The following is a 12755-nucleotide window of genomic DNA, read 5'->3' as shown; positions in this document are numbered from 1 at the left end:
CTTTTGATATGTACTTCTAAAGTGTTTCAGGCATCAGATTCTTGTGCTGCTTTTAAATGTTGCACATAAGGCCATTGACGCACAAATTGTTCTCCACACTGTGGCCTTTCGATTCAAGAATAGAATTAGGAAGTATACCATAGAAACAGTAGGGATAAAAGAACCTCAAGGGCCAAGACAGGCAAGAAATTTATTGAATGGGTTAAGTGCAGTACCTTGGTTGAGCTGGGTGGAAGGCTAGAGAAATTTGGAATTTGTAGAATATTACAAAAGGATGGTTGGGGGGGAGGAAACAGACACATTTTGCAGAGGTGGAGTGAACTGCAGAAGGACTTGCAGCAAGCAGGACAACGTAGCTGTTAAAAAGGAAATGAGAAGTGGTCGAAATGGCTTTGGTAGATAGAAACCTCTAGATGACTACGTTTGAGCAGATGGCTAAGTGAGAGTTTGCGCAAGGGGACAAGGATGAACTGTTCATGTAGAATACTACACAATATTTTCAGAAGGCCAACACATTCCCTTCTCTTATCATAAAAAAAAGTGTCAGCAGGTTTCTATCATATCTGAAGTAAGATATTCAAAACTTTTAAAAAATCAACACCCATGAGAATAGCAGACAACTACTTATTTTTAACAAAAAACAATACATTAACCATCACCATAGCTAGTTTGCTTGCCGTGTCTCTAACATTTATTTGCTCGTGCAAAATTATTTTACTCCTTCCCTCTATCTTACCTGCTTAAGGTTTCAGAATAGAAGAACAGCAGCAGCCCAAAAGTGAAGATAAGGATCAGCTGTGGATCAAAACCTGGAAAGGATAGGACGGAGTTGAGAAGGATGCACAGTGAAGTTGTTCAACAAATATGCAGACTTAAAATTCACCCAGAAAGAATTTTTTTTTAAAAAGAGCCCCACTTCTTTCTGAATTGTTCAAATAATTTAGAACTGACTGTTGTTTTATCCCCCCAAAAACATTTACGCAGGACCACCAAGTTCAGATGAAGCAGTTTCCATAATCCACAGTCAAATAGCCTGTAGATAAACATATGTGAAGCACAATCATTTGGATCAGGTTGTGGAGAGGGCTGAAGTGTGTAGGCATCGACCTCAGTACAATTCAACATATAAGAATGAAATATTCTGCATCTAACATACACCACAGACTGACTGAATCTCAGAGAGACAGTTGTCCAGAGAAGAATAAAAAAGGAATATTTTATATTCAAGAATATACATATACTTTGTTTGTAATTTGCTTGTCAATCTGCTTCTTTGTATTATTTTACTTGTAAAAATATAATTCTGGAACCATTTAGGCTGTGTTAGAAGGACTCCAGTAGGGTGATATTTCCCTGTTTTTCAGAAAATCAGTGATATGGTGGACATATCTCACACTCTCCAGGAAGCATTTCACCAAAATCAAGAGGGTATTTTGATTTGGCCTGTTTTTAAACCGTTGGCTTGGTTTACAAAGCTTTAGATTCAATTTGTAGGAAACTGCCTGTGGATAGAAACAATTGGCAAGACATTTATACAAAAAAAGTCCTCAACAGCAACAATCAACATTATGAAAGACGTTCTATTAGAGAGAAGATGGCAGCATAGATATAAAGTAAGGAAGTGAATTTCTGCTGCAATCACAATTGCAAAATGCAAGGAATTATGACAGATCAAATTGATTAAAAAAAACTCACGTCTTGTCAACAGAACGTCATACCAAGCCTCAGTGTTGCTCGGTTCCACTTTAAAGCAGGATTTGTTGCTGAAAAGATCAACGTTAATGTAAGTTTCATTCACTTTCTCCTTTAACATGGATGCTGTCGACTCGATAATCCAACTCCACACCCCTGCAATTTCTAGCTCCTTTTCATCATCTACTTGCTTCACTTTAAATTTCTCAGAGCTGTTCACTCGGATCTAAGGAAATAAATAAAGGAAGAACCATGATAGCATGATGAACATTTCTAAGAGGTCCATTATTTATAGGTGTTCCAATACCAATAAAAGACAACAACACTGTTACAGTTTGTACTGAGTCAGATTTTACACAAAACACTTGAAGATATGTGTATTTTAAGTTTATATGAGTGATGAGGGCAGAGTGGTGGATGTGATCTATATGGACTTCAGTAGGGTGTTCGACAGGGTTCCTCATGGGAGACCGGTTAGCAAGGTTAGATCTCATGGAATACAGGGAGAATTATTCAGTTGGATACAGAACTGGCTCAAAGGTAGAAGACAGAGGGTGGTGGTGGAGGGTTGCTTTTCAGACTGGAGGCCTGTGATCAGTGGTGTGCCACAAGGATTGGGGCTAGGTCCACTGCTTTTCATCTTTTATAATAAATGATTGGGATGTGAACATAGGAGATATAGTTAGTAAGTTTGCAGATGACACCAAAATTAGAGGTATAGTGGACAGTGAAGAACGTTACCTCAGAGTACAATGGAATCTTGATCAGATGGGCCAATGAGCTGAGGAATGACAGATGGAGTTAAAATTAGATAAATGAGAGATGCTGAGTTTTGGAAAAGCAAACCAGAGCAGGACTGATACACTTAATGGTAAGGTCCTGGGGAATGTTGCTGAACAAAGAGACCTTGGAGTGCAGGTTTAGAGTTCCTTTAAAGTAGAGTCGCAGGTAGATAGGATAGTGAAGGAGGCATTTGGTATGCTTTCCTTTATTGGTCAGAGCATTGAGTAATGGAGTTGGGAGATTATGTTGCGACTGTACAGGGCATTGGTTAGGTTGGAATATTGCATATAATTCTGGTCTCCCTCCTATCAGAAGGATGTTGTGAAACTTGAGAGGGTTCAGAAAAGATTTACAAGGATGTTGCCAGGGTTGGTGGATTTGAGCTATAGGGAGAGGCTGAATAAGCTGTTTTCCCTGGAGCGTCGGAGGTTGAGGGGTGACCTCATAGAGGTTTATACAGTCATGAGGGTATGGATAGGGTAAATAGGCAAGGTCTTTTCCCTAGGGTAGGGGAGTGCAGAACTAGAGGGCATAGGTCTAGGGTGAGAAAGGGGAATGATATAAATGGGACCTTTTCACGCAAAGGGAGGTGCAAGTATGGAATGAGTTGCCAGAGGAAGTGGTAGAGGCTGATACAATTACGTCATTTAAAGGCATCTGAATGGGTAAATGAATAGGAAGGGCTTTAGAGGGATATGGACCAACTGCTGGCAAACAGGACTAGATTGGATTAGGATATCTGGTCGGCATGGACGAGTTAGACCAAAGGATCTGTTTATCTCTATACCTCTATATGCACTCCATTGTTCAGCATTTCTAAACGTTTTAATCATTTCACTCAGACAACTGTGTGGGAATTTACTGTTAACCATGTAACTGCTTAACGAAAGTCACAATGCCCTTTAAAAATACAATTGCTCTGCTATAACACACATTTTGTGACCGCGAATTCGCTGTAACATGATTGATGAATTAGGCATACTTTCTAAAGCGTGAACTTCTAAAACGTGTGTTCACTGTAACGTGATTACATCGCCAACACTTTAAGTGCTGTTTCTAAAGCATAATTTTTTAATCACATGGGGTTGCACGAAAATGCAACCATTGTGCACAGAAGAAGTGACTGTGGGAAAACCTCATTGAAAAAGGCAGAAAAATAAAATAGGTTGAACATTAAATAGGTGCTTGGAAAAGAATGTGGATTATACGGAGCCAGGAACCATACACAGATCATAAATGTGCACAAGCAATAAATATGCATGAGCAAGTTCTTCTTCCAGCACAATCACAACTTCTCCCATCCCGCTCTCGCACAATCTCAAGTTCTCAGGGCCTGCAAAATCTCATGTCACTTCTTCTAACCCATCTTCATCTCACCAAAGCTGCTCGCCACTTCTTCCATGCTGGTGCAGTGGGATAATCAAATTAATCTGATCCAATCTACTCACTCAACCCCAAAGCACAAGTCCACATTAGCTGACAGTGTCAGAATGTAAAAGCTAAATAATGTTCATCATTTTAACAGATCAAATTAATTAGTTGGAGTTCTTTTCAATGACAAGGGTAAATATTCAGCCTGCCTAAGCTCCAGAAACAAAATAAAACAATATTAAAAAGGAATATTCATTTTTGACAATTCAACTGGTTTGTGTTATTATCAGACACATGCTTCCACAAACAATCACCAATCTCACACTGCACAGTCTACTTCCCTGTTTCGGCCACTCAAATTCCTCAGACTCTGATCTCGCTCAGTTTCAACAATCTGCTCTACTCACCTTCAGACAGACATAATTCTTCTACACCAAGCCAGCATCAGCATGGACCTCAGGAGGATTAGATTTGGGTTTTCATGGCTGTATATAATAGACCTGGCCAGATCGGATATGATTTGATTATCCTTCGCCTCTATCAAACATTGCCGTAAACAACTGAGATTTATCTTACACATCATATTGTACCATGTTAACTATCCTCCACTTTGCATAATGCACAGGAAATAATCCCTGGACTTAAAAAACTGTTTAGCTTTGGTCATGAAATCAGAAACTTTCAAGACTGGCCTCTGCAGCAACTCATTACTGATACAGTGGTGTCAATATGTACTTTACAATCTGAGTGACTCTCAGCCAATTCCAAAAGCAGCTCAAAGTGGAGTCTCAGTGGTGCAGTAATCCTTTTGTAATTGCTGCCAATATCAAAGCTGACTTGGGCTCCCCTATGCTTGAAGTAGGTATTAGAATCGTAAAGCAAGCAAAATTATTTTCATAAGCTCAATTGATTTGATTTATTGTAGTCACATGTACCTAAGTACAGTGAAAAGCTTTGTTTGCAAGCAGTGCAGGCAGATCATAGTAAGCAAGGACAAACAGACCATAGGGTGCTTAGACAGAGTGAGGCGTACAGGTTACACTGCACAGGTGCATGAAACAAGGTCAACATTAACAAGATCAACATTATTTGAAGTTAGAGAGTCCACTCATCAGTCTAATAACAGCAGGGAAGGAGCTGTTCCTGGAAACTGTCGTCCATAGATACAAGCTTCTGTATCTTCTGCCTGACAGAAAAGGTTGTAGGAGAGCATTACCAGGGTGGGAAGGGTCTTTGATGATGTTGGCAGTGAGAAGTGCAAATGGAGTCCATGAATGGAACTTTGGCTTCTGTGATGGACTGGGCTGTGCACACAACCTTCTGTAGTTTTTACAGTCCCAGGCAGAGAAGTTGCCATACCAGGCCATTATGCACCCAGATAGTATGCTTTTGATGGTGCATCTGTCAAAATTGGTGAGGGTCCTTAAGCTTTCTGAGGAAGAAGTGGCATTGTTGTGCCTTCTTGAGTGTTGCATCAACATGGCAAGTCCAGGGCAGGCTGTCGGTTATCGTCACTCCTAGGAACTTGACCCTCTCAACCTCCACTCTGTTGATGTAGATAGGGGTGTGTTCCCCACCTTTCTTTCTGAAGTCAATGATCAGTTCTTTTGTTTTGCCGACATTGAGAGAGAGGTTGTCGTCATTGCACCACAACACCAAACCCTCTATCTTCTTTCCGTATTCTGACTCATCATTGTTTGATATCCATCCTACCACAGTGGTGTAGTTTGCAAACTCGTAGATAGCATTCATTCAGAATTTGATTACACAGTCGTGGGCATACAGCGTGTACAGTAGGAGGCTGAGAACGCATCCTTTGGGGGGGGGGCAGTTTTGAGGGTTATCATGGAGGAGGTGCCGTTGTCTATCTTCACCGATTGCGCTCTGTGGGTCAGAAAGTGGAGGATCCAGTTGCAGAGGGCGGAGTCATGACTTAGGTCCCAGACTTTTGAGATCAGTCTGGAGGGGATTATGGTGTTGAAGGCAGAGTTGTAATCGATGAGTAAGGGTCTGATGTAGGTGTCCTTGTTGTCCAGATGTTCCAGGGATGAGTGTAGGGCTAAGAAAATGGTGTCTGCTGTGGACCTGTTACGTCAGTAGGTAAATTGCAGGGTTTCGAGGCAGGCTGGGAGGCTCTAGTTGCCGTGTGCCATGACCAGCCTCTCGAAGCACCTCATGATGATGGGATGTCAGAGCCACTGAATGGTAGTCATTAAGGCACGTTGCATGTGGTTTTTTTTGATACTGGGATGATGGTGGTCTTCTTGAAGCAGATCAAAATCATTTTCTCTACAGGAAGTTAGACAGACAGCCTACTCAAGAACTTTTTTTTAAAATAAGAAACAAAACCAGAAATTGTTGGTGAAACTCAGCAGGTCTGGAGCATCCATGAGAAGAAAATAAACTTAAAGTTTCAAGTGTGGTGACTTCATCAGAACTTAGTTTCACCAGCAATTTCTGTTTTTGTTTCAGATCTCCAGCATTTGCAGTGCTTTGTTTCATTTAATTAAAAAACCAGGTTCAGATCCTTGCTTAGAACCGTCAGTATCAGCAAACTAATGGGGTGTAACGATTCTTTTTATTGTCAGGATTGTTTTGGGTTTACAAGCCACCAATCTATGAATTATAGTATTCAGAGCACACTCTGTTAGAGAGTTGTTAGGTGACAACATTCAATTTTGCCCAGCAATTGCAAAGGGGTTTAGTAACTTATTGATAACCTTGCACTAAGGACAGTTTGGACATCACTGAAGGAATCAAAAAGTCATAGTTAGTTGGAAAACAAGCAGAGGCAGTAGCAGGCTCCATGTTCAGAATGCTCCAGTAAGCTGTATCGCCGAGAAGGCAGCTGAACCACACAGATTCCATTTCGGGGGGTTGGTAGTAGTCAAGAGCAGCTAGGTGGTTGCGGGGTGTTAGAACTCAGGAAGAGGTTCTTGGAATTAGTAGGGAGATTACGTATCGGAGTCAGGATACATATTGCTGGGGAGCTACTTCAGTGCAGCTATGAGGGGTTGAAAAGCTCACAAACAGTGATTGGAGCTGGGAGAAAACCCAGGGGCATAAGTGACTTGGTGAAGCTAGGTGTCAATAGAGAGCTGGAATTATGCTTGTGAATGAGTACTGAAGTGCAGTTTTGGAGTTTAGGGGAACACATAACCCAAAGAAAGTGATCAATTAGAATGGGATACTTCAAGGCAATCCATGACAGAGTGAGTCTCAACAGAGAGTTTCAATACCAGGTTAGCAAAAGTGAAGAATTATCATCCCTTCTGAAGTTTAACGACAGTTGATACCCAATGATATCATTAACTTCTGTGGGAAATGAATAAGAAATCTGTGGGACCTGACTTGATCACATTTGGTATTTGCTGTGTGTTGTGCGATTTTGGATCACAGTCTATTGTACACATTTACCATATATTTATTCTGAGCATAAGAAATACACTGTATTACTGTTTTAACTTGACTAGTAAATTATTGTTCTTTGTCCAAAGTATCATGTGGCTTTATTCTCTTAAGTTCTCTGGATCTCAACTTTTGTCTACTTTAAAAAGGTAAAAGATTACCGGTTCCTAACCAGATCATAATTTGGTGGACTGGTCTGGAATCAGAACACAAAACATTTGAAATGCTGCATAAATTAAAGATGACAAAGATTAGATAAATGGATTGTAATGGAGGAGTAAGCACAAAGAATCCACATTGTGATGTGTGGAGCATCATCTGCAAGCTAAGAATCCAATCCATATGAATCTGTGCACAACATGACAGGAAATTCACAATCAGCAAAAAGCAATAGATTCATATGTTCCCATACACACCGCCTACCACTGGAGGTCACTACAGCACCAACATAACCAAAGAACTTGGAAGAGTTCTGTTCAGCAGATCCACGTACGACGCTAGGTTATACAGTATGATCACGTAGCCACAAGTGTACAGAGGAACCTTGATTATCTGGCATTTGATTATCTGAATATCGGATTATCTGACAAGATCGCAGGGTCCTGATGCTCAGCTAAACTATGTTATCCGGCATTCGATTAACCGAACGAAATACTGCCCGTCCGTGTCCTTCGGATAATTGAGGTTCCTCTGTATACATAAACCTGGCCAATGTTTAACTAGCAGCTAGAACAACGCAAACATTAGTGCACTAAAATTGAGAGTGACAAATGGGCAGTTATTAATATATTTAAGCAACTATACACAAACCTGTTAAAAGTCTTGCATATGATGTGGACTTGTAAAAAGCCATGATTAATTTACTAAGTTTCAGGGAGGTAGGGGCTCAAGTTGCAGAGGTGATCTTCCAATCCTCCTTGAATACAGGAATAGTGTCAGATCATTGCAGGCTTACACAAAAGAGGAGATAAACAAACCTGGCAATAACATGCCAGTCAATTTAACATCAGTAAAAGTGGAAAATTAGCAACCACTTTAACAAATGCAGACTAATGAAGGAGAGTCAGCATTGATGTGTTAAGGACACATTTAACTAACGATGGATTTTTTTTGTTGAGGCAAGAGAAAGGATCAGAATCAAATGGTTGTTGTTTATTTGTACTTTCAAAAAGGTGCTTGTAAAAAAGTACAAGCAGGAGTGAGAGTGGCTGAAGACAAGGAGGCCTGGAATGATTTTGTGACAAAGAATCATGTAATTATGGGACTTTATTCATCTGTAGTGAAATCTAAATGCTTCTAGGCCATTTTAAATTATTAAAAATGATTAGACTTCAAGAGGTTTATAAAGTCATGAGGGGCACAGATAGGATAAATAGTCAAGGTGTTTTTCCCAGGATGGGGGAATCCAAAACTAGAGAACATAAGTTTAAAGGTGAGAGGAGAAAGATGTAAAAGGAACCAGAGGGGCAACTTTTTCCAGACAGAGGGCATGCATGTATAGAACGAGCTGCCAGAGGTGGTGGTGGAGTTGGGTACAATTACAACATTTAAAAGGCAACTGGATGGGCACATGAATAAGAAGGGATATAGACCAAATACTGGCAAATGGAAATAGGATGAAATGGGATGTCTAGTCAGCATGGACAAGTTGGACCGAAGGGTCTGTTTCCATGCTGTATAACTCTATGACTAAGTGGGTAGAAACATTAAATTTCCATTTGTTTACCTTGTATTACCATCAAATCTATCAACTGGTGCAGTTGTATAAAATCACTAAAGTGGGCTCAGCATTTAATGCAGTTGGTTTTATTTTACCGACTGTATGAAACATTTTTTTAAATTTTAAAATCTTTTCAGCCTAGTTGTCATGTGAAGACAATGGCTTATCAATTAATAACGGGATTTCCATCAGTGACTTCCTGTCATCAGACTCAGAGTGAAACCGTGCATGCGGCCTTATATTCTGTCACCAGCTTAACCACATTGCTAGACTGGAACAGGCCACTTGTGGCACTCTTACTACTTGGCTGAGGCATCCTCAATGAAAGTGGGCATGCTGAATTGATTTTGATGCTAAAAGCTCTCTTCTCTAGCAAGACAAATAAAACCTGGAAGTAGTAGTGGAACCTAATGACTTTCGTACAAGAAATGCTCCATTCTGAAAGAGAATTAACCTTGTGCTGTTTGAAAAGCCTTGAAAGATTATGAAAGGGTTTGATAGGGTTACCTTAGAGAAGATGTTTTCATCTGTGAGGGAGACTAGAACTAAGCAGTGAATATTAGTTAGTGGTTAGGTGGGCTTGGATCGGCGCAACATCGAGGGCCAAAGGGCCTGTACTGCGCTGTATTCTTCTATGTTCTATGTTCTAAGATGTTTTTATCTGTGAGGGAGACTAGAACTAAGCAGTGAATATTAGTTAGTTATTTAGAATTCCTCACTGCTATAAGGTTTAGGCAAATAGCATTGATGCATTTAAGGAAAGCTAGATAATTATCCAAGGGTGCTTTTCCAGCAGCACACTTTTCGACTCTGACTTCCAGCATCTGCAGTCCTCACTTTCCCCCAGTTATCTGAGGGAGAAAGATATAGAAGATTACACTCAGAGTGTTAATGTTCATTGGTAGAATCAGAGATTTAGTGGGGCACAGGGAGATACAAAAGGGTTTGGCTTGATACGCTAATGAGAAACAGTATACATCACAGGAAGTGATAGTGACTTGCTGTACAGCCTTGTTACAAGATGATGCTATAATACGATGTTTCTGAAGTAAAGAAAATATTTTCCTTATACCTTTGATCTATCCCCTCCTGATCTCTGGTAACCCCCTACAACCCTGAGTTCTCTGTCTTCACTTCATCTCTTGCCTCCTGTTTACATAGAAACATAGAAGATAGGAGCAGGAGAAAGCCATTCAGCCTTTCGAATGTGCTCCATCATTCAGCGTGATCATGACTGAACATCCAACTCAATCCCCTGTTCTTACTTTCTCAGCATGCTCTTTGATCACTTTAACCCCAAGAACTATATCTATTTCCTTCCTAAAAACATGTAATATTTTGGCTTCCCCACCATCAGAAGTCCTGTTAAAATTTTATATGTTTCTATCAGATAACCCTTGTTTCTTCTAAACTCCAGTGAATATACCCCTACTCAACTTAACCTGGCTTCATACTTCAGTCCTGCTGACCCAGGAATCATTTTGGTAAAAGTAATACATGATGAACATTAGGAACCTGGATAGTACCAGGGACCCGAGTGACCTTGGTGTGCATGTCCTTAAGGGAGCAGGACAGGTGGATAAAGTGGTAAAGAAGGCATATGGGATACTTGCCTTTATTAGCTAAGTCACAGAGTTTAAGAGCTGGAAATGTGTTGCTGGAAAAGCGCAGCAGGTCAGGCAGCATCCAGGGAACAGGAGAATCGACGTTTCGGGCATAAGCCCTTCTTCAGGAGGGCTTATGCCCGAAACGTCGATTCTCCTGTTCCCTGGATGCTGCCTGACCTGCTGCGCTTTTCCAGCAACACATTTCCAGCTCTGATCTCCAGCATCTGCAGACCTCACTTTCTCCACAGAGTTTAAGAGCAGGGAGGTTATACTGGAATGATATGAAAAGTTGGTTCGGCCACAGCTTGTGTACTGTGTGCAGTTCTGGAATCTACATTACAGGAGGCACATGATTGCACTGGAGAGGGTGCAGAGGAGATTCACCAATATAGAGTTATAGAGATGTACAGCACGGAAACAGACCCTTCGGTCCAACCCGTCCATGCCGACCAGATATCCCAACCCAATCTAGTCCCACCTGCCAGCACCCGGCCCATATCCCTCCAAACCCTTCCTATTCATATACCCATCCAAATGCCTTTTAAATGTTGCAATTGTACCAGCCTCCACCACATCCTCTGGCAGCTCATTCCATACACGTACCACCCTCTGCGTGAAAATGTTGCCCCTTAGGTCTCTTTTATATCTTTCCCTTCTCACCCTAAACCTATGCCCTCTAGTTCTGGACTCCCCCCACCCCAGGGAAAGGACTTTGTCTATTTACCCTATCCATGTCCCTCATAATTTTGTTCAACCTCTTCCTATACCTCAAATCCTCCAACTCTGGCAACATCCTTGTAGATCTTTTCTAAACCCTTTCAAGTTTCACAACATCTTTCCGTGATTGAGATGTCTAAAATTATGAGGGGCATAGAAAGGGTAGATAGGAAGAAACTTATTCTCTTGGTGAAGGATCATTAAGCAGGGACATAGAATTAAGCTATGGGACAGGAGGTTTAATGGGAAAAAAATTCAGGCAGGAATTTGGGAATCTGGAATTTATTGCCTGCAAGAGTGGCAGAGGCAGAAACCCTCATAACATTAATGAAGTATTTAGATATGCACTTACAATGCCAAGGCATACAAGGCTAAGGATCAAGTGCCTTAAAAATGGGATTAGAATAGCTAGGTGGTTGTTTTTCACCAGTGAGAATGGGGAATTGAGTTGAATGTTCAGCCATGATGGAGCATGTTCAATGGGCTCAATATGCCAAAGGGCCTTTTTCTGTGCTGTCAATCTCGATGACTCCATGAAATGACTCCATTTTCCAAAAACTAACTTAATGAATGTCTCTAAACTGCATCCAATGCAAATATATCCCTCCTTAAATAAGGAGGCTAAAATATAAATGTACTCCAGGTATGGTCTCACCAATACTTTGTACAGTTGTAACAAAACTTCCCTAATTTTATGATTCATCCCCCTGGCAATTAAGATCAACATTCAATTTGATTTGTTAATTACTTGTGGTAACCTTTTGATTCATGTATAAGGACACACAGATCTCCCTGGACTGCAGCATTTTGCAGACTCTCCATTTAAATCATATTCTGCTTTTCTATTTTTCTCCAAAGTGGACAATCAGATTTTGCCACATTATAATTCATCTGCCAACTTTTTCCCATTCACTGAACCCACCTATACCCCTTGGCAAACATTTTGCATCTTGCTCACTTTCTTTCTCAACTTACTTTCCTACCTTTATATTGTTGGAAAAATATGGCTACAATACAGTCTGTCCTTTCATCTCAGTCATAATGACAGGTTGTCAATAACTGAGGTCCCACTATTGATCCCTTTGAAACCCAAATACTTATTGATCCTGAAAAATGAAATACTTATTCCAACTGTTTCCAGTTGGCTGATCCTCTATCCATGTGAACATGCCCCAACATCACAAGCTCCCATTTTGTGAAGGAACCTTATATGTAGCACTGTGTCAAATAGTGTATTTGAACTTCCAACAGGCATACCTACTGGCTCTCTTATCCACCCTGCTTGTCAAACATGACTCCCCTTTCACAAAATGCTGAATTTGCTTGGTTATGATTTTCTAAATATCCTATGATTTCCTTAGTTATGACTTACAGCAATTTTCCAGTGATGCAGCCTAACTGGCCTAGAGTTTCCTGCTTTCTGTCTGCTATCTAAGTGGTGAAAGACAGCAAGGCTG

General features: G+C 40.7%; 1 protein-coding gene across 1 annotated transcript in view; it reads right to left on the bottom strand.

Annotated features, from left to right (window-relative positions):
• The window catches only part of nemp1 (nuclear envelope integral membrane protein 1), a 42055-nt gene that overhangs the window by 11005 nt on the left and 18295 nt on the right, over window positions 1–12755 (bottom strand). The window contains exons 3-4 of the mRNA XM_043681139.1: window positions 1696–1918; window positions 737–809 (exon numbers count right to left, since the gene is read on the bottom strand). Of these exons, the coding sequence (XP_043537074.1) occupies window positions 737–809; window positions 1696–1918 (296 nt within the window). The remainder of the gene's footprint in view (window positions 1–736; window positions 810–1695; window positions 1919–12755) is intronic.

Source organism: Chiloscyllium plagiosum, chromosome 42 (genome assembly GCF_004010195.1).
Source record: "Chiloscyllium plagiosum isolate BGI_BamShark_2017 chromosome 42, ASM401019v2, whole genome shotgun sequence".
Taxonomy (NCBI): domain Eukaryota; kingdom Metazoa; phylum Chordata; class Chondrichthyes; order Orectolobiformes; family Hemiscylliidae; genus Chiloscyllium; species Chiloscyllium plagiosum.
The sequence above is the reverse complement of the archived record's forward strand: the minus strand, read 5'-3'. Positions and strand labels throughout refer to the sequence as shown.